The following is a 25,082-nucleotide window of genomic DNA, read 5'->3' on the forward strand; positions in this document are numbered from 1 at the left end:
TCACACAGTGGCAATGCTTCCAGTCCTGTGAATGCAGGGTCTGTTTCCTCTTCTGAACATATGATATAATTTGGGTTACTATAGCAGTAAACATTGTGGAGGTACATAACATGCCTTAATGTTCAGGCATGTTGAATAAGTCATCTTAGAGGTCGAGTTTGTTCGGGTTTGGTGTTACAGTTGGACAGTAAAATTGACTTATTTTTTATTATTCATGAGGTCTTTGCTGTAATACTATAATAATACTAATAATAATAGGCTACAGCTTTTATTAATAACTGTTTTTCATTGCATACTGCTCTTGACTGATCTTATATGGTTCTTTGGATATTAATATGTTATTGTTGTCACATCAATAGATTCAAAATGCACATTCTTCAGTGTATTTGTGTCTGGGTATAGTTAAATTACCAGCACATTTTCAAATAAACTAGAGAATAAACAGTTCTTTATGGAACATATTCTCTTGTGGCATAAGGCTGTACAGTACTCTTTAGCTCTATTTGTATCTTTCATTTTAAGGGCTGTTTCTTAAAAGTCATTCATACAAGAGCCAGTGTGTTGACCCTGGTTAAAGCTTTAGGATCTCCCAGTGTGACATTCAGTCGACACCTACACAGTACCTTTGCTCCTTCTCAAGAAAATCAAAGAAAAGATGAGAAAGTCCAGGGGAATGAATAGGCTAAGATTCACATTCTCCTGTTATTTTCTATATTTTCTTATTTCTTTCAGAAAATATTGTAGCATTAACATGGACTTACCAATTAATATAATTATTAAAATGTGTATTATTTGAATTATAATATTTAGAAGTAGCACATCATATTTAGAAGTAGTACAAATACAGAGACTCTGAGTACTGTATGAATGTGAATCAAATTTTGTAAACCATTATGTGGTATGATCATCAAATCATTTTTTAGTTTCCAGGGCTTTGCCACAGAGGCTACAGAGGCTTTGGCACAAGGTTGAAATTAGTCGTTCCAAACCACATGATAAGAAAACTTGCCAATAAATAACTCAATAAAGTAGGGATGTGAAACACCAAAGGCACATTAAGCCTACAGTCAGGGTGTTACAGGGTAAAGGAAATAGTTATTCCATAAATTCCCTATATACTTTCACAGGCAGTACTCTCTGGTAAATATATTTTGTGGTTACAATAAAATCATATAATATTTATAATAAACCTTATATATTTCAAAATCTTATAAATATTATAACAGACTATTCAAAAGGGACCATCAAAATAAAGTGTTAACAAACTAACAAATTAAGTTCAGTCCTGTCTGTTCAATAGAAGCTGAGATTTCAATAGAAGTAATTAATGGTTAGTGTTCATCTCCCTCTACTGGAGAGGAGGGTATGGACTGTGCAACAGGCCTGTCTGCCAGAGTTTTATTCAAGATTATAAGGTCAATGTTTGTTGATGAATACATTTTCAGAAAATATTCAGCAATGCATAAATGATTCAGTCACTATCTATCTATCTATCTATCTATCTATCTATCTATCTATCTATCTATCTATCTATCTATCTATCTATCTATCTATATATATATATATATATATATATATATATATATATATATATATATATATATATATATATATATATATATATGAACACTGAATTTACCTTTATCTTAGACACTGACAATCAGAAAAATCTATGACTTTATTGGCATCTATGGTTCCATTAAGAACCTTTAACATCCATGGACCTTTTCTATAATTCTCTATACTGTAAAAATGTTCTTTACGTTCTTTTCATTCAAATATTAATCACACTGTGAAAAAAATATATAATTTTAGTTTTGTTTTGAGAAAAATGTTTGCAATAAAGTTTCATGTCATGAAAAGGTATAAAATATCAAACATTTTAGGGAAAAAAAGGAACATGCATTAAGTACTAACAGATTTCAAACCTTATGATTTGGCAGATGATATAATCTCAATTTAACTCATACCGCTGTGTGAGTAACACTGATATCAAAACGTACAAAAATCGTATGAATCGAACTAAAATCACACAGTACATAAAGCTCAGCAGAAGAATGCGATGCTGAAGAATGAAATGCAAAACTATACATTTAATACACATAAATTACAAACTGTTCCTTACAGTCATATGATTCAGCAATACATCAGCTGATGTCACTTTCTTCAAGTCTTATGGGAATTAATAATAAGGACCACATTCAAGGTTCCTGTTAACACCTGGTATTAAAATGTGCTCGATCCGATCATGAGTGGACTGCACTAAATGAGAAGAATCCTCTTGGACCCTCAAATATGTTGCACCGGCCTGGAGTTGGCGTGGGACTGCCTGTCCTCAGTCCATCTGTACAGTATCTGTGAAGCTCTGCACAGTCTCTCCTCACAGAAATACTCTTCTCAGTGTCTGATTCTGAATGATGTTACGAGTAAATGGTGATGACCTCCCTGCCGCTACCTCGGACCAGCAGCACCCGGTCCAATCCCTCTGTGAGGACTTCCAGAAACTCCATGTCTGACCTCAGAGTGAAGGAGAAGTGTGGAGGACTGCTGTACATGAAGGTGACATTCAAACTGTAACTCACTATGAATTAGGCTCAGAGTCTGAAAGAAAATGACAGACCATGCTATCTGTTCTTTGCAATATGTATCAACTATATAACAGCCCCTTTTTAAGTAGATGTGCAACTGTCTGCATTTCAACTGATGAAAGGATACAATTCTCATCTCCGCCCTTGTTTTTGGGTGGTCCTGGCATGTTCAGCAGCACCAGTTGGGCTCCCTGGGATTTGTTGACTACAACCTCGTTCAGTTTGACTGCAGTGTGCATTCTTCTGACGTTAGTCTGATCCCTGTGAGAAATTCAGTCATTCACATTTAGCATTAAGACTCAATGGTTTAGCAATAGTATATAAATTGTACATTATATGAAAAAGCAACTGAAAATGCATGCACAAATGAAAGGATGATGACTAATCACAAATTAAATGCTGCAATGATGTTGTCACCATCAGATACATTTTAATGCTGACCAGTGAAGGTCAGAAGATTCTTAAATCTAAGTATTTTTCTTCTTCAGTTTATTAAGATGAAGGAAATCATAAAATATCTTAACAGTATATGCCATTTAAATATTTGTTTATCTTTACATACACTACCATTAAATAAGATTTTTTTAAATGGTTTTGCAAGAAGTCTCACATGCTAACCAAGGCTGCATTTATTTGATATAAAAAAAAAAAAATACAGCAAATAATGTAATATTGTGAAATATTATTGCAAATGTAAAAATCTGTTTATTATTTTTATTATCTGAATATGTTTAAAGTGCAATTTATTCCTGTGTTGGAAAAGCTGAATTTTGCATCAGACATAACTTCATTATTTGATGCAAAATAACTGTATTTATTTTTTGTAATTATTAACAATGTTGAAAAAAGTTGGGCTGCTTTCACACACACACACACACACACACACATATATATATATATTTATATATATATATATATATATTTTTTTTTTTTTTTCAGGAAAAGAAAGTTCAAAAGAACCACATTTATTTGAAATAGTTTTTTTTGTAACAATGTAAATGTTTTGCTGTTACTTTTGATAAGCTTAATGCATTGATGAATACGAATATTATTTTCTTTAAAATAAATCTTACTCAAACATTTAAATAGAAGTGTATGTTTATCGTTGGTTAGTGTATGTCTGAATTAATTGGTAGAGTACTATAACTTCAGTAAAGATTAATAATTGATTGTTCACTACATCATGACATCAGTGAAAATATTTTGTTATATTTCCTTAAAAAGATTTGATTTATGAAAGGGATCCAGTGCTTAAAGTCTGATATCCATATCTTATTCTTAATAGGATTTAACGATAACCTTACTAATGGAGAAAACTCTGTTTAAGACTTCAACATTTTCTCGAAGACCATTCTTTGCAAAGGATTACATAAAGCAACCATCCATTTCGCTAGAAAACAAGTAAGCCCAAATTAGACAAACAGTCCTAAATGAGTGAAACATAAAATTAATGTAGAATTTATCCCTATGTTAAATGTCAAGCATGAGTTAATAAGCAGAAACTGATGTCAAAAGCTAAACACACACACACACAAAGAAAAAACGTATTCTCTTAATTCATACAATTACTGGCCAAAATCCTGCATTTTAGCACTAAAATAATCCCATCATGCTATCTGGCTAACTGTAGATAGTTAGTGTTGAAACACATGCAAACAGAAACATCTATGTCACAATGCTTCATGCTGACTCATGCCGTGACTGTGACTCACACTGACTTAAGCAGGCCACACACAGAGACACACACCAATTCATGTTTAGTGTGACAGACATGCAACACATTCTGTTTATATGTACTACTGTAACACAGACCAGACAGCTAAGACAAACTAAGACTTAAGCACACAAACCACTTGCACAAGAGTCAAAGGAACTTACAGATTCTCCCACTCACTGGAAGTACAAAACAAAATGTCTTAGCATTAATAGAGCAAACGTTTTCATTATGATACATGATTAAACATATTCAGAAGAATGCAAAACTGACTTTATTGATCTACGGTCTTTATTGAACTTACGGTTTCATATTGAAGATGTCCCGCACAGCCATGTTAGCCTCTCGAAGCCGGTTTCTCTCACTAATCAGCTTCTCTTTGGTCCAGGTCATATGGACCCGGTCAGAAGTTGGCGTGGCCTTGTCGTTCAGAGTGGCATGGGACTTAGTGTTCCTGTCATGAATCAGTTGAGCCTGAAAGATCAAGACACATTCTGTTTACAACAACAACCTCCTTTAATGTTCATTGAAAATGCCACTGGATAGCAGTCTGACAGGACCTAGACAGACAAACTATGTTAAAAGACCCATTGAAAAGATCAGCTTGGGCCATTTAAAATTCTGTGGTGGTTTATGCTGGTTTGATGTGCTTGCCGATCAAGGTGGTTGACCAAGCAAGCCTTATAGGCTACCATCAGCACATCAGTATTTATGTAAAACCAGTTATACTGATCTTTTCAGCAGGGAATGAATGCTGTGGGAATGTTGCATTACCCACAGAAACAAACTATGGATTAGTAACTAGACTGAAAACGGAGTTAAAAAAACTGTACAATACATAAAACACAAGTTAACGAAAACATATAGTACCATTCAAAAGTCTGGTGCCAGTATAATTTTTTTTCTTTTAAAGAAGTTAATACTTTTATTCAGAAAATATGCATTAAAATTGATCAGAAATAACATTTATTTTACAAAAACAATTTATTCTCTTTTGAACTTATCATCCAAGAATCATGAAAACAAAAAGTTCACTGTTTCCAATAAATAAATTACGCAGCACTGTTCAGCAGATAACTGTTCAGCGTTGGTAATCATAAGAAATGTTTCCTGAGCATGAAATCAGCATATTAGAATGATTTCTAAAGAATCATGAGACACTGAAGACTCGAGTAAATGATGCTAAAGATTTCAGCTATTTCACAGGAATAAAATGCATTTTAATATATATTAAAATAGAAAGCAGTTATTTTTTAATTGTAATTATATTTCACAATATTACTGTTTTTACTTTATTTTTGATCAAATAAAATGCAGACCTGGTAAGCACTTCTTTAACTTCTTTAAAAAAAAAAAAATCTAAATCCAACCAACCCAGCCTTTTGAATGGTATATTAGTCTGATTAAATAAACAATCTTAAAACATGGTAGTATAATTAGTGGAGTTGCACAAGTTTTCACTCAAATAGACTCGAGACGCTCTCATGCCCCATAATGACATGCAGACATGCTGTAAACAAATTAAATTATGACATTTTCAGGGCCACAGTCATTGCCTTGTTATGCTTACTGCTAAATAATAAGGAATTGTCAAATTTAAAAATGTAAAAACCATAGCAGAATCATAGTTGCCAAAAGCTGTGGCTCTGTCATGTCACACAGTGTAAAGGGACTACTACGTTTCCTCTGGTGCTGGTGCCAGAGATGGTGCCCAATCTGAAACTGAGCTGCACTTTTACACACAAACAACCCTGGTGAGCTATTCTGGCCTCCAACAAGAGGACCAGTGATGTTGGTGGGCACAACTTCCACAGCTCCCACATTTCTGACCAAGTACTGCCCTTAGCTGGGCACTGGCTCCCCCTCAGGCACCAGCCACAGTGGAAAAGAGCTTGTTTGGATGGAGTAATTGGACAGGATTGTTATCTATTGGTAGTAGCCTTGATAGAGAATGAAAATATGGGATCCGTAAGAGGTAAACCCCTGAGCTACCTCCTCTTCCAGAATTATAGTTGGCACTTGTGACTTGTTGCTTTGAGTTGGTTTTTCCCGGCAGGGCTTCCTCCTGACGGAATTCCGGGATTCATCTGAGATGCTTTGAATCTGACATTTGCCACAGAGCAAATAATCCAAAATTGTTACGATGGAGGAAAACGCCTCATGCAAAACAGAGCCTTAACTTAATCCAAAGCAGTCTCGAAACTGGATGAAAAACTTATGATTCTGTATGAAGTGTATTGACTGCAACAATATTCATTTATTCCACATATAGTCCAGTAATAACCTGACAATAATGACAAAAGAATAGATTGCTGGAGAAATATTACCTCTCTCTCCCGTTCTGTCTTAGAAAGCTGCATCTGCTTCAGCATCTGAGAGCGTTGCTCCATCACAAGGGTCTTCTCATAGGTGAAAGCAGAGATATCGCCTGCATTCTACAGAGGTATTGACATAGTGAAAAGTTCAATTCTAGTATCTTGCATTCAAACATTACTTATATATAACATAACATACAGTAACAAACATAACATAACATAATTAACAACATTTAAAATGAGATTAATTTACTAAAATTTCAGCGTATTAATTAAAGATTCATTATTAAAACATTTTAATTGATTTGAAGTTTATGCTGATCAAAATTGTATCTCACCATTTCCACAACTTCCACTTTAGCGTCAAGACGCAGGTGGTACAAGAACATCTGTAGGTCTTTCTTCATCTGGATGCTGTTGTCATCCATCTGAGCCACCGTGAAGATCCTCATCTTACACCTTCTCCAAACCTACACAATTTCAGAAAAAAAAGGTAACTAACCAACTGCAAAAAAAAAAAAAAAGGGTGCAGTTTTCTGTATAAGACTGTTCTGCCTTCTACCTTATGCTGACGGAGCAGGAAAGGAAGAAGCATGAGCAGACCACCATCATGGACAATCCACCAGACATCAATGGTACCCTCAGCTAACCGGTCCTGGTTTGTGGGAAATGTATCGATGTTTTTGGCCACTAATAGGGCCTGGTGGGCAGCTGTTGTCTCTCTGACGGTATCTTTGGGACAAATCATTTTAGTTTTTACTATGTTGTCAAAGTAATTGATATTTATTACATAGTTTTCACATCTTCACAAAATGATCTTAAATGACATGAAATAATTCTAATATTGCAACGTTTTTGGTACTTTGCGACCTAAAGCCTACAAAAGTTCGCTCAGAATAAAGCTCAATGACAGTCTTAACCTTTATAATCTTTATTAATAATCCCTGGCCTCATTGCCTTAAGCTGATTATCTGACTTTATGGCAGCTTAGTATCAGAAAATGACATATGCGCACCGATGAAGTTCTTCCAGGAGAGGGTGCTCTCGGATTGTTTCCAGTTTGCGGGCCAGGCCAACAGCACTGAGTTGTGTTTCATGCCCCCCAACCCTGCAGACTGGATCAGGTGAGAGAAACCGTCCCGCTGGTTAGAGGACACCACCACATGACAGAAACCCTTCGTTTTCTCATTTGCCATGGCCGCTTTGATATTCTGTGAAAAATTGACATGGATTACATTTTCTGCCTTTTAGAGCAACACATGACAAAAACTTCAATGTTTACATTTTCTTTCCTCTTATGGCTGTAATAAATCGATCTAATAAATAACCTAAAAAAATGCTATTGTTGTCAAAGCCAAAACCAAACTGGCTTTAACTGTACACCTTCACCTTTTCAGAGAGCTTAGCATCTGCTTCCCGAGCCATGTACGTGCCCTCCAGCACGGAGCAGACGATGGTCAGGCCTTTCCCAGCCTTCAGCTGTGAGGTAAAGGAGAGCAGACGTGGATGTTTTACCCCCAAGTCGGAGTCCAACTTTAGGAGCACCAGCAGCTGAGGTCTGGAAGATTAGTTACATTTCAAATATTTGCCTTAGTTTCTGTCAAATATGAAGACGCTTAAACAGCGTGGAAGTTGTGCTGCTATTCTTCTGGACGCTCACCTCCAGTTCTTGGTGTGGGGTGGCGCCTCCTCTAGTTTTATTAGGGCATATTGAGCTGCGTTAAGGGATAATCCACGAATCCCGTCACCCCATTCCTTCTCTGCCCTGAGGGGTGTGGCGGAGATTAAAGGGGGAGTTAATATAGAACATTTTACTTTAAAACACAGTGAATGTGACGGACACTTTCTTACCCTCTGTATTCAATGTACTTGTAGATGCATCCAGAAATCAGTATGACAACCAAAGCGTAGTACCATGAAGAGACAAACATGAGGGAGAGACTCAGGCTCATCCCAAGAAAAGAGAGGGACCTGAAAACATTTAAACAAATCCAGTGGTGCATTTAATGGTAGTTGGTACAATCAAACATTAACTCAGACTGGCCCATTCTAGATCAATTTACATGCAGATGGAACAAATAAGCATTACACTACACTTGTTTGGTTAATGAAAAACCAAAGGACAAGTTGTCGGGCATGTGGGACAACAGAACACGCACTTCCCACAAATATGTTACTTGTTGATGAGAAGCTGCCCTCCTGACAGAGCCTGGTTTCTTCCAAGTTCTGTCACCCATGGACTTAGAATTCCTGGCCACTGTCACTTCGCAGTTGTTTAGTTGTGGACACTTAAAATTCAGCAGTATTATCGAATGTACTGACACTATTGGATAAGGACTGAACTGAGGTGGATGACATCACTGTTTTCTACAGGACTGCTTTATAGCTGAATTGAACTACATTCATAATTGATGACCTTTACACAATTGCTGAATGGAACTGAATCAACACTGAACTGATCTCAGCTGAACAAAGACACTGTTGTTCTTGGTTTTTAGAGCTGCTTTACAGCAGAATTGATCTCTGTTTGCAATTTTAAATCAATATTTCCTGTTTATCCATGTAAAGCTGCTTATAAACAATCTGTATTGTATAAAGCGTTATAAAAACAAAGGTGACTTGGCTTGTTCTAATAATCATGAATCTAATAATCGTGTGACTTACCAGTGGTAGAATTTAAATCGCGGCCTCCAATTTGGTGTGCGTAGAAGTGTTTGGACAGCACAGGACAAGTTTACAAAGAGGTAACACATCAAGAAAAACCTGCAAAGTAGAAATAGGAAGAAGGGTTAACTGAAATTAAAACCATAAAAAAAACAAAAAACATTTTTGTTAATTGAAATAAAATTTCTAGTACTAGTTGTCAAGGAAAATTTTACAATAACAAAATCTAAGAAAAAAAAGGATGAAAAATATATAGACCTATTTAAAATGACAAACAATAAAAAGACTAAATCAAAAATTATAATAAAACAGATAGTAATTTAAATTCAAACTATAATTATACCTGTACTAAACACAAAAATTCACAAACGGAGTAGCAGAACTGCATGTGATGTACACATTTACAATGTAGGGACAATTATTGTACAGAATTTCACTGATACACATTTTTATAATATTCATGAAAATGTTCATTTTAATACCAAATCATATGTCAATGTGTAATTTAAATGTCAAGCTTTTACTCCCAAGTAAAGTCTAGTTTTGTCACAAGGAAAAGATGTGAAAGCAAATGAAACACACTCACATTGAGAGGATAGGAGCAACATTATCCAGGGAACCAATGAGGATCCCAATCTCACAGATCACTGCAGTTAGGAGTAAGGCCCAGGTTGGCTCACCGTTAGATTTACTGTGACCAAACACCTACCAGAAAGAAGTACGTCATGTTAGGCTTCATAGTTATAGTGGCTCTATTGTGCTTTCTTTCTATACATTTTCAGTGAGCGAGGACAATTCAAATGCACATGTGCCTCAAGACATTTAAATGTAACTTTTCCTAATCACAAAGTGAAGCCAGGGCATGTTGTTACCTGTAAGAATGGCATGATGCCATCTCGAGCTATAGCCTGTAGGATCCTAGGAGCCCCAGTGAGGCTCTGTAGCCCCGCCCCACAACAGGAGAAAAATGAGCCAATCACAATCACCCATGAAGATGGCCAAGCAAGTGTGGCAACAACTAGACTTCCTTTAACTGACTCTCCATACCTATTATGAAAGCAAGCATGCAAAAGCATGTAAAAACAGGAAGACTATATTACATGTGAAAACTGTGCCTGTGGATCTTATCTGAATTTTTGTAAACCACAACTGTTGCCAAATAACACGTACTTGTCTCGCAGCACCACACCATCAATACATGCTCCAAATAACACCACACAGGAAATGTCTGTTTAACATCATTAAGGTATTCATCCAACTTGGTAAGTAATTAATTATAACATTGTTTACAAAACTTAATATTCTTTTTTTTTTTTTTGGCAGAAAAAGATACAGATGAAAGTGGTGGTTGCAATAGCCATAATGGTACCAGTGGGAATGGACCTCTGAGGGTCTCGAAGATCTCCAGACCTGTTCGACCCAGCCATGATTCCTGTGAAAATCAGAGAAAAACATTTAATGTGTTTCATAAGACTTTTAAAACACTTTTTCCACAGCAAGTAGTTTAACTAAACATATTGAAATTGTTATTCGTTTTTGAGTTATTTGACATATGTTTTCCTTTTTGCGTACAGTAAATCCTGCCTGATTCACAAAAGAATCACTCTTTTGACTTTGCTCCTTCTAAATAATCAGCTAAGTGGGTTAGAAAATGGTCTTGAAGTAGTGTACGATTCCATCTGAATCACTCACACACTGAATCATTTGAAGAGGTTTCCTTTTGTGTAAAATGTGATACCAAAAGAACAAAAAGACTGCTTATTGAAATGAATATTTACCCATAATTCACTGAAACCTAAAATGCATATGTATGTTCTCATTTGTAAGTGAAGAAGATGAATAAGTTTGATTTTTAGTAATTTGAAGCCAAAACATTATCAATAAACTGAAAATACATGCATGCACATTGTGTAACATTGTGAAGGGCATACACTGCTCACTTTTTTGCTGCGTTTGGCCTTCATAAACATAACTGTTTATACAACAAATGGAAGGGAAACAGTGTAACCCTAAATTAAATAGTCTATTTCAGACACTGTCACACCCCGCAACCTTATCATCTGCACAGAAAAAACTGCCACTCAAAACACACACATGGTGACGGACTTAAAGAGGATTGTAGAATTTCACTGGAACTTGGTCTTTATTTAATCTATTTTCTGTTTCTGTTCTGTGTTGTACTTACTTTTACTACTTTCAAAATCCCACATTCATTAGGCCACGACTTCCCTATTATGTAGGGAAGTCGTGGCCTAATGGTTAGAGGGTTGGACTCCCAATCGAAGGGTTGTGGGTTCTAGTCTCGGGCCGGACGGAATTGTGGGTGGGGGGAGTGCATGAACAGCTCTCTCTCCACCTTCAATACCACGACTTAGGTGCCCTTGAGCAAAGCATTGAACCCCCAACTGCTCCCCGGGCGCCGCAGCATAAATGGCTGCCCACTGCTCCGGGTGTGTGCTCACAGTGTGTGTGTGTGTGTGTGTGTTCACTGCTCTGTGTGTGTGCATTTCGGATGGGTTAAATGCAGAGCCCAAATTCTGAGTATGGGTCACCATACTTGGCTGAATGTCACTTCACTTTCACTTTTCACTTTATTACCCTGAAATCCACCAGTGCTACAAAAAATAAATAAAAAATTCACCTTTCTACTGAAGAAAGAAAGTCATAGACTTTTGAAATACCTGTAACTGAAGGGAAGTAGATTCCAACCAGAAGGGTGAAGAAGGTAGTGATGTCATTGAAGACATAATTTAGATTTTCACTATTGTTATCTGAAGCCTGTTCTGAACTCTTTCCCTCCTTCTCCAATACTGTCTTGTATTGCCCATAGTGTGCCCACATGTTATCTATAGGAGAAAGATTAACACTTAGTAAAACAATGAGCTGTCTTATGTGAAAATGCATCAAAACAAACAAACTGTTTAATTTTGTTTTCATCATTCAATCTGGTGGTGTACAGCTAATTAAGTTAAATGAGATTTGTATAGCTTGGTGTGTCATTTTATTTAATAATAATAATAATAATAATATATTTATTTTGTATAGCGCCTTTAAAAGTAGCTTTCTCAAAGCACTTTACATACAAGCATAACTCCAAATGAATAAACACAATGTAAGTACAAGAAAATAAACGCATAAAATCAAGTTCATGTAAAAGCAATCCTAAAATAAAATGTTTTAAGAAGAGATTTAAAAGTCACTAATGAATGTGCTTCCCTGATGTCGGCCGGGAGAGAATTCCAGAGCTTAGGAGCATAGACAGAGAATGCTCGGTCACCCCACGTATGAAGCCGTGTCTTCGGAACAACCAATAGACCACTCTGAGAGGAGCGCAGATTGCGACGTGGTGTGTAGGGGATTAATAAGTCAGTCAAATACTCAGGTGCCAGATTGTGCAGAGATTTATAGGCCAGCATAAGGATTTTAAAATCAATACGGTACCTAACAGGTAGCCAGTGCAGGGACTCCAAGACTGGAGTTATATGGTCCCTGGTCTTGACCCCAGATACTACTCTAGCAGCTGAATTTTGAAGATATTGCAATTTATCCAGTGATGATTTAGATACCCCAGCTAGAAGACCATTGCAGTAGTCAATGCGCGAAAAGACAAAAGAGTTAATCAACTTCTCAGCTACCGAAAAGGATAACATAGGACGTAGCCGGGCTATATTTCTGAGGTGATAAAACGATGTCTTAACTGTATTCTGGACAAAAGGCTCAAATGACAGTGTGGCGTCAAATATGACACCCAAATTCTTTAATTTGGACTTAAACTCCAGTGCAACGCCATCAACAGACAGAGTAGGAGACCCAACCTTTCGCAGTTGATGTGGAGATCCAAGGAGCATGACTTCTGTTTTTGAGCCGTTTAGAGACAGAAAATTATTGGACATCCAAATCTTTATCTCAGCAATACAGTTAGAAAGATGCCCAACGTTCACTTGCTGACCCGGTCTAGTATGGATATAAATCTGTGTATCATCAGCATAAAAGTGATAGTTAAGGTTTAGAGATTGTAGTAATTGACCAAGTGGAAAGATGTACATACTAAAGAGTAGAGGACCCAAGACTGAACCTTGTGGAACACCCGTATGAACAGAACCAACCTTGGACCTATAACCACCCATAAAAACAAATTGGCTACGGTCAGTGAAATAGGACTTGAACCAGTCAAGAACAGTCTCTGACAAGCCAAATACATGTTCGAGGCGATTAAGTAGTAGGGCATGGTCAATAGTGTCGAAGGCTGAACTGAGATCCAAGAGAATGAGAATGGACGTGGAGCCGGAGTCGGAGGCAATTAGTAAGTCATTAGCGACTTTCACCAACGCAGTCTCAGTGCTGTGTAATTTTCGAAAACCTGATTGATGTTGCTCAAATAGTTTATTTTCAATTAAGTGTTTGTTTAATTGAGCTGCAACCACACCCTCCAAGATTTTAGACAGAAATGATAGATTTGAGATTGGGCGATAATTTGACAGATTTTTCACATCAGAGTTTTGCTTTTTTGAAACAGGAGTAACCGCAGCAGTTTTAAGTGCTGCTGGCACCTCCCCTGTTGACAAAGAGTCATTTATTATAGCAAGAACTGAGGGACATAAAGGACCAAAACAGGATTTAAACAGGCTACCAGGCATGGGATCAAGTATGCAAGTGGTAGCTTTCATACCAGAAACCTGGTTGCAGAGCATCTCAGGTTGTAATAAAGTAAATTTGGATAAAGGAATGCCAGAGAACCTAGGAGTATTAACTGGTAGATCTGCAGACTGCAAGGAATGGATATTTGTGCGAATATTGTAAATTTTTTCACTGAAAGATTTGAGAAACTCATTACACAGCCCATCAGATAAAGTCATAGAACTGACACCATCTGCTTTAAGCAGACTGTTAATTGTATGAAAGAGCTTCCTGGGATTGCTTTGATTATTATCAATAATGTTTGAGAAATAGGCAGATCTTGCAGTTTCAATGGCTACTCTGTAGTTTGACAAGCAATCTTTCCATGCCTGGTGGAACACATTTAAACCAGAGTGACGCCATTTTCGCTCTAATTTCCGACACACAGCCTTCTGTATACGCAATTCACCATTATACCAGGGGGCTGACTGTGCAAATGAAACATTACGTGTTTTTATGGGTGCAAAGATGTCCAAGTTGGCTGTAAGGACATTATTGAATGCTAAAATTTTATCCTCGAGAGGAGCAGAAGACATGTCAACTAAAGAAGAGACAATCGAGTTTGCAAAAACAGCATGATCAATTGATTGCCATTTACGGAAAGAAATAGTTCGTGAAGTCTCTCTACTAGACTGAAATGTTTCAATATTAAAAAAGATAGCTAGATGATCAGAAAGTCCAGCATCCACAACAGAGAGATTAGAAAGAGATGAGTCATTTGCAATAATTAAATCTAACGTGTGTCCTTTACAGTGAGTGGGGACATTTACAAACTGAGAAAAATTAAAACAGTCCAAGAGTGATAGAAAATCCTTGGCCAAGAGACAGGCTTTCTGATCTACATGCAAGTTAAAATCACCCAGAATCAAAATTCTCTTAAATCTGACAGACAATATAGAAAGAAGATCAGCAAACTCAGACAGAAAGTCCTTATTCAGTTTAGGAGGTCGGTAGATAGTGACCATGGCAGAATGGAGAGCAGAGTGAGTATCCGACACATTTAAAACAAGACATTCAAAAGTTTTAAAAGGAGGAACGGACACAGGGTGAACACAGGTATTTGAGTATTCACCTGATATGACCCCGCTGAGTAAGCCAGGAACAGCTTGAATCACTGTTAAATTGTTTTGGGTGAAGTATTCATCGCATGTTGCATTTCCTAAATCCCCTTCACAAAAAAGCGTCCATAGTTTGGTGGGGGTGGTGACGTTGTTGATGACCTCCGTTTTTTGACACTTGTCAAACATAGAATTTTGCAACGAGCGGTTGCCGAGCAGACAGACTCTGTTAAAGAACAAAAGAGAAATGGAATTGTTCAAACAATATGCTCCATTGCATCGACATGCCCCCCCATGTCGTATAAAACCCGTAAGGCTTTGTTCGTCTTACGAACACAATTTAAGTTTTTGGGATGAAAACCGGTTTGAAAAAAGTATGAAAGATGCGGTCAGAATAGTTTATTTGCGGTCAGTGGTTCAACCGTAACGTTATGAAGCTACAGGAATACTGTCTTTAAGCAAAGAAAACAAAACTGACGACTTTATTCAACAATTCTTTTGTCAACAGTCTCCTCTGTGTCTCTCCACATCGCTCAAACTGCCGCTTTTCTGTGTCAACTGCGTCACAAGGATGCACTGTTTTCTTTCAAATCAAAGCATAAATACACATAGAAACAGCGCTTCCTTGTGGCATGTCTTTTTTTTCTTTCTTCGCTTACAAACAGTATTCTCATCGCTTCATAACATTACGGTTGAATCACTGATGGCAGATGGACAATTCTGACGACATCTTGCATACTTTTCTTGGCTTTGACAGTGTAACTTACTTGGCAGTCTATGGGTCAATCACAAGCCTCCCGGTTTTAATCCAAAATATCTTAAATTGTGTTCAGAAGACTAACAAAACATTTATGAGTTTGGAAGGACATGGGGGTAAGTGATTAATGACTACATTTTCATTTTGAGGTGGAGTATCCCTTTAAACATTGTAAATTAAGCAATAGGTGTTAATAGACCCTACTGAGACCAATAAATAAATGTAAGCAGTTTTGTTGTAGGCCTATCCCAGGTAGCCCAGCCTCACATTACCTGAAGTTCCGCTAATTGTGTATATCAATATTAAACATAGAAGTTTAGAATCGTATATAATTTGTCAAATCTCTCAAATTCTACAAGGAGAGCCATAAAAGCCTGTCCAGAAATCCTTTGACGTTATGAAACTTAAAAGGCATAGGCGGAAATCCTGGGCAATTCCACAGGAAAACCGGGGACTTGGCAACACTGTGACAGATAGAGAGATCGTGCCAAATTAGATATTAAACAATAATTGTTTAATATCAAATTTGGCATGATCTATCCACTGCACTACTAGCAGTAGATCATTCCTTTGTGTATAAAAATCCTTAAAAGTAACATTTTTGCAGTATTATTTGTGTATAATAAAAAAATTACACCATACTCAACTGTGAATCGGGAGGCTTGATGGCAGACTGGATGACCCCTGCATAGATGGCCATAATTGACAGCATTACGCAGGTCAGGAAGACCAAGGCCAGCTTATTGACATATTTCACTCCAACAAATACTACTAGAACCATGATAGCTAAACAGCATGTCCCATAAATGCGCATGTTATTTTGCATTCCATTTGGCTCTCCACTATTTGCTTTAAACACAGCTGCATTGGGCATTATGTATGTCTGTAACAGGGTATGAAAAGAGAGAAAGGGATGTTATCATACTGAGGAATCATAAGTTAATGTGCTTTCTGAGGTTTTGTCTAAGGCAATGGAAGTACAGAATCTGCTGACTCGTGTTAGTTTAGTGCTGACACAAGATCTTCCGTAGTGCTGAATGAGTAGTATATTTTGTTTGCAAGAAATTGCTAATGTTGGCCTGTAAGTCTTGACTCACCAAAAAAATTTCCATGGTTCCAAGAATGTACATAGAACCTGCAAATGTGGTGCCAAGGTAGAAACACAAACCCACTGCTCCTCCAAACTCTGGGCCTAATGCCCTAGAGATCATGTAGTATGAACCACCAGCTAAAGTGGGAAGAGAAGAGAATCAAGTGACTTAAAGCAAATATGGAATCAATAAAAATTAAAATTAGGCCTATATATAAAAGAATGACCTAGCAGATTTAAATCATACCAGGCACTACACCATTAGTCGCAATGGCACTCATTGAAATTGCAGTCAGCATGGTCTAGAGAGAAAAAAACAGATGTAAAACAGGTTTATTTATTTGTATTATTACAATACTCAACATTTTGTTAAATATGAGTCAAAAATATATGATCAAAAAAGGCTATAAGAATACCTCATATGGCCATCCCAAAGACAAACCTGCCTGTATAAATGCTTGCTGCAGGTTTCTCTAGAATTTCTAATTTAGTTTTTATTTCTATTGGCAAAAAAATTTTTTTTTATTTTTTATTTACTTTTTTTTTTTTTGTAAGAGTTCACCTTTAGTTATTATTGCAGAGCTTTCCAGTTTTACTTTTACTTTTAATATTTTAGCTGCCAAAGTTAATGTTCAAACTGATATCTTTTAAAAATACATAATATCTGTGTGGATGAATTTGGTTCCATATCTGTCGGTCACTACGAGTTATGTCCTGAGGACATTAAGGGACATGAGGGGTCTAATGTCGTCATGACATAACATCTCTGTTCCCTCCATCAGGGAATAAGGGTTACGTACATAACCGAGATGTTTGAGTGTAAACAAAACAATCTTATCAAAGCAAATGGACAAATATATAACTGTTTGTCATATTGAACGATCCATTGTAATTTTTTTCTTCTTCATTGTGATTGACAACAAAATGAAACTGTTTGCGCAAAGTTTGAAGCACATAGTTATCTAGAATGTCACCACATGCTATAGAATCACTGGAATCTGATAATTATCTGAGCCAAATCTCATAATTATAAGGAAGTGTTAACATACTCTTGGCCATGTCAAGTTTTTCATTTGTTTGCATGACAAAACTGACATAAAGGCATTTTTGGATTGAACTGAATGGAAAACAAATGGCTTTTTTTTGTGTCTTTTCACACTTGGAAACAATAATGGGGAAAAAACTCACGCAAGAACAGCACATGAAGACGATAGCAAGGGCATCCATGATTCCCGCGGTACCCACTATCCATGTGAGCCGCAGGAAAAGAATCACACCCAGAATGTTCTGCATGCAGGGCAGGAACACACCTATAAATGTGCCCATCTGGGGGCCCTTCAAACAGATTGACACATAAAATGAAAACATTTAAGGTATGTAGGACAAACAGAGATACCTGCAAAATGACGGCAGAAGCTGTGAATTCAATGCCATATTGAAGACTCACATTTATGGGGACCCTCTGAATCCCATCCTCACTCTCTGCCTTCTCATGCTCGATGACCCCCTGGGTTATGTTGGTGTAGTTGGCTAGTTTATTGAGGAGGGATGATACCATCGGTGTGCTGTCCATCTCCTCCTGTTAGTAAAGAAGAGCTAAAGAATGAATACATACAATATTGCATTGTAATTTAGAGAGATGATATAAATAAGGTGAAGTATTTTATCTGAACAGACAGTGAATAGCTGATGCACAAAGAAAAAAAAGAGTTTGCTTTAAGAAGTTTGTTACCTCATAGAGAGCCATATTGTAGCCGTAAACGCTGTCATCATGATCTGTACTGATTAATGAGCAGGTTTCTCTGGGAGTCTCATCACCTGGAGAATGAGAGGAAACACAAATACGGTTTAAATCAGAGACAGGTTGCTTTTTAGTTTAAAGGCTAGAATACGCTATACCACTTTTGAAATCGGAATGATTTTTAAACACTTGTCATAATACACTTGTTTTAGTGTCTTTGCCAACTGTAACTGAATGGTTACAGAGAAAAACATTATACACTAATGATGGAACATACTAGAATTTTTTATCTCGCCAAACACAACAGAACAGAAACATATGCCTCGTTGTTAAAAGACGCATAACAAATGCAAACAAAGCATTCTAAAATCTGATCGAAACATCAGACATGTTTAATATCCTGCTGTGACATTCTCTAACTTTCAACAACTAAATCTGACTTCCTTTAAATTACAAATCAGGTCAAAAAAATCTCTGCAAGATCCATGTAGCGTATTTAGTATTAATTGGAGCTTTAACCATTTTTTTCCTGCCTCAGTGTTGTTAGCTTTGGACAAAAAAATTACAAATAAAAAAATAAATACAAAGAATAATAATGAAAGTGAAAACATTACTTGTATTTGACAAGACATGTTTATTCTTGTTTTGGGAAAACATTACAAAACTCACACTTTCCACATAATCTCTTCATCTGTTATTTTAGTCAAGAAATGTAACCGAACCCTTTCATTTATTAGATGCTTTTGAAACAAATGAAGGGTCATGTTACCATCCATGAAATAACCCAAAAAGTGTTAAGACAGTACTGATATACAGTTTACCGTTTAATAACCCATGATTGTTAGCATCCACTAAACCAATATATGCAGCAAACAAGCATGATATATTTTTCTATAGATAACTAAAAAAGGTAAAATGCAAACAGATCATCCAGACAATTTTTTGTCTGTCCAGAAGTCACTCAACTTGTGTTCCCCTCAAACTATGACTCGTGATGTGGTTATCAGCTCATTTAATAGGTTTCAATCTTTAAACCCTCACAACAGGAGATCTGTGAGATTTCTCCAACACAACTCTGCCTAAAGGCAAGAAACATATAGCAATGGTAAAAAAAGAAAGTGAAAGATTACAAATATATACGCAAAGGTCAAACGGGCATTTTTTTTCTACTCCAGTATGTGAAATTTTAAATGCTCAACATTAATTTCAAGTTGATTTAGAATCGTATGCTTACTCTTCTCTTTTTTAATGATCTTCTGATGATCTAAATCAATGAGATACACACTCACCTAATGTCTCTAAATTCAAACCTTCTTCACACTCCATGCTGAGACAGAAACAAATGTGTGAACGTGTCTGATGGTCTGAGTGATAAGAACCTTTTTATCTTTTTGTCTCTTTTGTTTGGATAAACGAGCAGACAGTGTGCTTCAGTAAATTGCTGTACAGTCTCCGCTGATGCAAATCCATCAGTTGGACCACAGGACTGCAGCTGATTTCGGTTTTATTCCAGTTCGGTAGTCTTCATTTAGTCTTCTTCACCTGTTGCAAGCAAGGCTAGATAAACTTCTTAGTCTTGTCAAGAATGATGGTGATCTGGTGGATCAGCCTCTCTCTTTTCAAAATCTCCTATGCCTCTCATTATCTGATTGTCTCTTTCTTTGTCTTCTTGACTCAGTTTTTATTCCAGTATATGCTTTATGTAGGTGATATCAGCCTCTCCGTTCGCTCTAGTTGGTCTTGTCCTCTGTGAGGTTCAAAAACAACATCAGTATGGCTCTCTCCTGTATTTCGATTGTTGACTGACACTGCTGAACGCAAGTCTTGAATGACTTGTCATCAACTCGAGGAGGGGAGGGGGGATTACAGTAAAGACTTTTTCAAAACCAGTTAGTCAGCCAAAAGAGAATATGTGCTGAAAGAAAAACTGAAATCCAGCTCCAGCTAGACCTCATTTGTGTAATTGCAGAAATATTTCAAAGTGAACAAAAGAGGTGCGCATCTAGTGTGTAATTATTGAAGTGGGTACAATACGATTATGATAAACATTTAAAGAATTGTGTTTAAATAAATATTAGATGTGGAAATGAAATTGAGTTTATATTTAGTAGATTATATGCAGTGACAATCAATGTACTGAATGAATTTAAGACGTAACAGGTTGCAGGTATATCGTTGGTATATTTAACAGATTATTGCCGCTGTTGGTTTTAACATTGTAGCTACATGTTTTTTTATTTTTATTTTTGTTAATAATGGCCTGTGCTGCCATTGAATCTAATTTCATGTCTCTTTCCACAGTGAGAACAGAACAATAACAGAGGAGGTTCATAAAAAACTTTCAAGGCTTCCGAAACATCCTTTTCCTGAGAATTCCTCCTGTGTGGCTTTTTACATTTTGTTTATCATCCTGTGAACAGCTAATTTTGTATACAAATGAAATCCCAAAGGGACTAGATTGAGATGTTTTGGAAAAGCTCATAGTTGGCATGCGTTTACTGTATAAAGACATGATTTGAAACACATAACAGACTAATTTTCAGTAGCCATAACTGGAGTCTTCAGTGTCACATGATCCTTCAGAAATCCTGCTGATATACAGATATTAATACTTATAGTCTATATATTTATAAATAAATAATTGTAAAAATAAATCATATATTTTAAATGCATCCTTGCTCAATAAAAAAATAATAATAAAGAAAAATCTTTTAGAAAATATCTTTAACACTGCAAAGCCTGAGATATGAAATAATAGTCAATAATTTTGAGTATCATATTCATTATATATGTGGTAAGAGTATGGTACGCCTACTCAAGGAGGGCAAAAAGATACATTTTATTCAGAGGCCAAAAACTAAGCAGAAATATGAAATTTAGTGCTATGTTATTTATGTGCCCAAAGAGAAGCTTCTCATGCAAATTAGTTTTCATTCTAGATCTCCCAGTAATGTCTTAGTAAGATGATGTTTCAATGCTTAGTTTTATGATCAATACTCTGTAGCTTTCGTTTTTTGCAATACAATGATGATTAAGAAAGCGATTTACAAATAAATGTTCCTCAAAATCCTTATATATATGATACTCACATTTTGACATGATTTTTCTCAAAAAAAAAAAAGAAAAAATAATTAATTTGTTTCAGTCCATTAAATGATACAAATAATAATAATAAAAATCTTGTTTACTTTAATTAAAAGATTACCTGAATGAGGACATTTTATGTAGGATTTTTACTTGTTAAAAAGTATGAACTATCAATCAGAGGTCAGAATTCATGTACAACAGGTTTTTCAGCAATGTTCTGATCTTGTTAATTGATAGGAAATCCATGTACTGTACGTATTAAATATGATATGGTAGGCTTTATAGAGTTAATGAGGGTTAGGCGATCAACTGATGCAGCATATAGCCAATGAAATGCCTTTATAGCCACGGATTTTTCTTCACATGCAATATTTCATCTTAAAAGGGAAACAGCACAATAAAAAAAAAAAATATTTTTTAATGGAAAGTTTTAAATAGGCCTGTTTAAAGGAAGAGGACACATTCCATAATGATGAGCCACAAGCTCTGCTACACACCCCTGTGCACACATTAACACTCATAAAAGAAAAACAAATCTGGATTATGCAATACTTGTGAATGGATAACTACATTTTAAGATTTAACATTATTTAAGATAACATTTTATGATTTTTCCCAATAGAGTTTCAAGTCAGAAAATGAAGGAACATTGACCAAAAATTTCCACATTTCACGTAAATAATGGTACAACAACACAGTAACAAGTTACACAAGAACCCTAATACGAATAAATGAACTGACTATGAACTGACGTCTTTTACTCACCCTCATGTTGTTCCAAATCTGTGTTCTTAAGTAATTTTTCTTCTGCTAAATACAGAAGAAAATATTTTGAAGAATGTTATCCATTGACTTCCACAGAATGAAAAAAAAAAAATAGAACTAAGTTTCAACTAGAAACTTTTTGGCTACCAACATTCTTCAAAATAGATTCTTCTGTGCTCAGAAGAAGAAAGAAATTCATACACAAGTAAATGATTAAATAATCTTTATTTTTGGGTGACCTGTCCCTTAAAATTTCAATGGAACCCACAAAAGAAAGTTCAGGAGAACAACAATAAAAGGAGATGCAGTGCAGCTTGACTTTAAGGTCTCTTTTTTATATGCAAAAAAAGTGTAGCAACAGATTTAGTAATTCATCTAAAGAGAAACAGTGAAAGACAGAGAAAATAGGAAAATAGAGAGGTAAAAGTCACCAGGAAACTGCCACTTGTTTACATTCCATGAGGAGATGATTTCACAAACGCATGCCAGTAAACATGGCACACATTTGCTTTTGAAGAGACGCTCACTGTTAACACAGGCACTTTAATAAAACCCAAGCCTTTCATAGTAAGTCTTTGAAAAGTTCTCCTCTTCTGTTTGCACATGTCTAGGCAGGATCTAACCCCCCCACCCTCTCCACTCTCACCTGAGTAGGGTCCTGTTGCCATGTGTGGCTCCTCCTTGTCCTCTTCTTTCAAGATCTCTCCATCATAGTCTGCGTTTGAAATTGGGGTGTCCTCCACAGGCACCACTGTGAAGTTAGTGGGCATTTTCCCCTCACACCATGTACTCTTGTCTTTTTTTCTCCGTCTCACACCAAGTCTCCTGGGCTTGCCAGAGTTCGAAGTTCTCTGACTTCTTCACAACTGTTGTTCAGACGCAGCAGCCCATGTGATCACTTTCAACCAAATAAGGAGCAGTACACAACTCCTCCCTCTGGTGAATGGGCTGTCCTGTCCTGCCACAGAGCTCTGAGCTGGTGCTTCCTGTTTTATGTTAACTACCCTGCTCGTTCTACCTGTGAAGGCTGGGAGGGAGGTGATTGTTTGCCAAGCCAGAGTCATCTGAGACTGCCCAAAGTGATGGGAACAAAAGGCTAACCACAATGTGGCATTTCTCAACCCCAGCCCAATTCCCTGCCCCACCCCCTCCTGACGTTCCTAGCCTCAAAAGGAAACGTGTGCTACAATCACTCCATTCAGGAACCATTAGGACCGGAGAGGAATTAAAGCTGAAAATAACTGCATCAACCCTGTTTTCCTGGAAAGACTATTACTGAAACTGCCTGAATGCTTGGTGGACATTATCTTTTTGCACGGAACTTTGATTCTGAATGTTGATCAACCAAATTCTCCTAAGATATGTGTGTGCATTTGTTTGAAATAAGCCTAGTCAGTATCTTGCTCTGTTTTCTGCTTCTAGAGTGTGGGCACAATCGTACCCTGACATTACTGATAGATACACACTGACAGCGCATTTATCGGTCATGTGAGAGGAGCTGATAAGGGTCCGAGTGGCGGAACTTTGCTGACTTCTCAGGAACAACCTGCATAGGAGCTATTCAGTGATGGAGAAAACTGCTGTTGTGGCTATAAACTACAAATTAAAAGTGTTCTGTTCTGTGGGGTCCAAGCAGCACATGATCTAAGAAATAAATTCTCACAAATCGGTAAATATGGAGAGAACAGGAGCATTTTGGAAAGAGTATGTTGTTAGCAACAACTGGATTTCAGTTGGCTATATAATCTTTTCAGTGAAAAAAATAATCTTCATTAGGTTGCCATCTGTTGTTTTGAAAATGCAATTTTAATATATATGGGTTTTTTGCTCTATGAGATTTACTGCCTGTCTTTAACAATCCAGCAGGTGGCAGCCTAAACAGTTTTTGAACAGACTGCATTTGGGCTCTTGTGGACTTTTCCCCAAACGAAGCACGGAATAAAAGCTACAGAACCTACTTAAGGTTAAAATAAAGCTGTATGGTAAAGAAATGTTTTCTATGTTTTGAGAAATGCACATCTAGACACTGCTAGAATAGTTGCTATCTTTATCTAGAAAACTGAACAAAATATAAACTGCAGATGATTTCTTAATGCATATAAACAACGTTTCCAGTCAGAATTTTCAAGTTCAGTCTGTCACTGTCCTATATGGAATATTTTAAACCGTACATTGCACTTAGTCAGACACCTTGACCTGCACTGTGATAAGATTCTGATAAGAGTTTTGGTTGTGTTAGAACTGCGCTGCGGAAGTTTTATAAACGAAAAGTGAAAGTTTTAAAGGGTTTATTATATTTTAAAAGTTTATTATTGTTGTGAACCAGGGACAACCACCCACACTATCAGACAACCCTCCCTAAACCTAATGTGAAAATGCTATAATAACTTAGTAATGTTGTGTAATAACTCTGATTAATACAACAGCACAAATGTGGTATATACTAATATATATAATATACTTTGTTATGTTGGTGGTTTCAGGCCCTCAATGGGTGCACATGTGTATGCAAAGCCTACAAAATATCTTTGAACACTAAAATGGTTATCAAGACCATTCTAGATGCTGGCAGTGTGCAAAGCTGCTGATTACAATAAAATCAGTGCTTTAAATTTTCAGGTAGGTC

At 36.5% G+C, this 25,082-nt stretch overlaps 1 protein-coding gene across 4 annotated transcripts; it reads right to left on the reverse strand.

Annotated features, from left to right (window-relative positions):
* Window positions 1-1,664: 1,664 nt before the first annotated feature.
* On the reverse strand, window positions 1,665-23,406 carry LOC128028400 (solute carrier family 12 member 7). 4 transcript variants are annotated; one of them, XM_052615760.1, is made up of 26 exons: window positions 23,103-23,406; window positions 18,596-18,681; window positions 18,311-18,442; window positions 18,052-18,198; window positions 17,111-17,165; window positions 16,871-17,001; window positions 16,421-16,656; window positions 15,031-15,242; window positions 11,963-12,127; window positions 10,615-10,713; window positions 10,452-10,509; window positions 10,154-10,328; window positions 9,868-9,986; window positions 9,282-9,380; window positions 8,469-8,588; window positions 8,278-8,382; window positions 8,007-8,175; window positions 7,633-7,828; window positions 7,180-7,349; window positions 6,956-7,087; window positions 6,630-6,737; window positions 6,295-6,405; window positions 4,607-4,776; window positions 4,467-4,481; window positions 2,716-2,849; window positions 1,665-2,512 (listed from the first exon to the last, which is right to left on the reverse strand). In XM_052615760.1, the coding sequence occupies exons 1-26, from the start codon at window positions 23,224-23,226 to the stop codon at window positions 2,421-2,423; spliced, it is 3,360 nt and encodes a 1,119-aa protein (XP_052471720.1). In that variant the 5' UTR covers window positions 23,227-23,406; the 3' UTR covers window positions 1,665-2,420. The 4 variants fall into 4 exon arrangements, with proteins under 4 accessions (XP_052471720.1, XP_052471721.1, XP_052471722.1 ...); XM_052615761.1 differs by lacking the exon at window positions 4,467-4,481 and having other exon boundaries at window positions 23,103-23,405; XM_052615762.1 differs by lacking the exon at window positions 6,295-6,405 and having other exon boundaries at window positions 23,103-23,403.
* Between the last annotated feature and the right edge of the window lie 1,676 nt (window positions 23,407-25,082).

This window comes from Carassius gibelio, chromosome A2 (genome assembly GCF_023724105.1).
Source record: "Carassius gibelio isolate Cgi1373 ecotype wild population from Czech Republic chromosome A2, carGib1.2-hapl.c, whole genome shotgun sequence".
In the NCBI taxonomy this organism is placed as follows: domain Eukaryota; kingdom Metazoa; phylum Chordata; class Actinopteri; order Cypriniformes; family Cyprinidae; genus Carassius; species Carassius gibelio.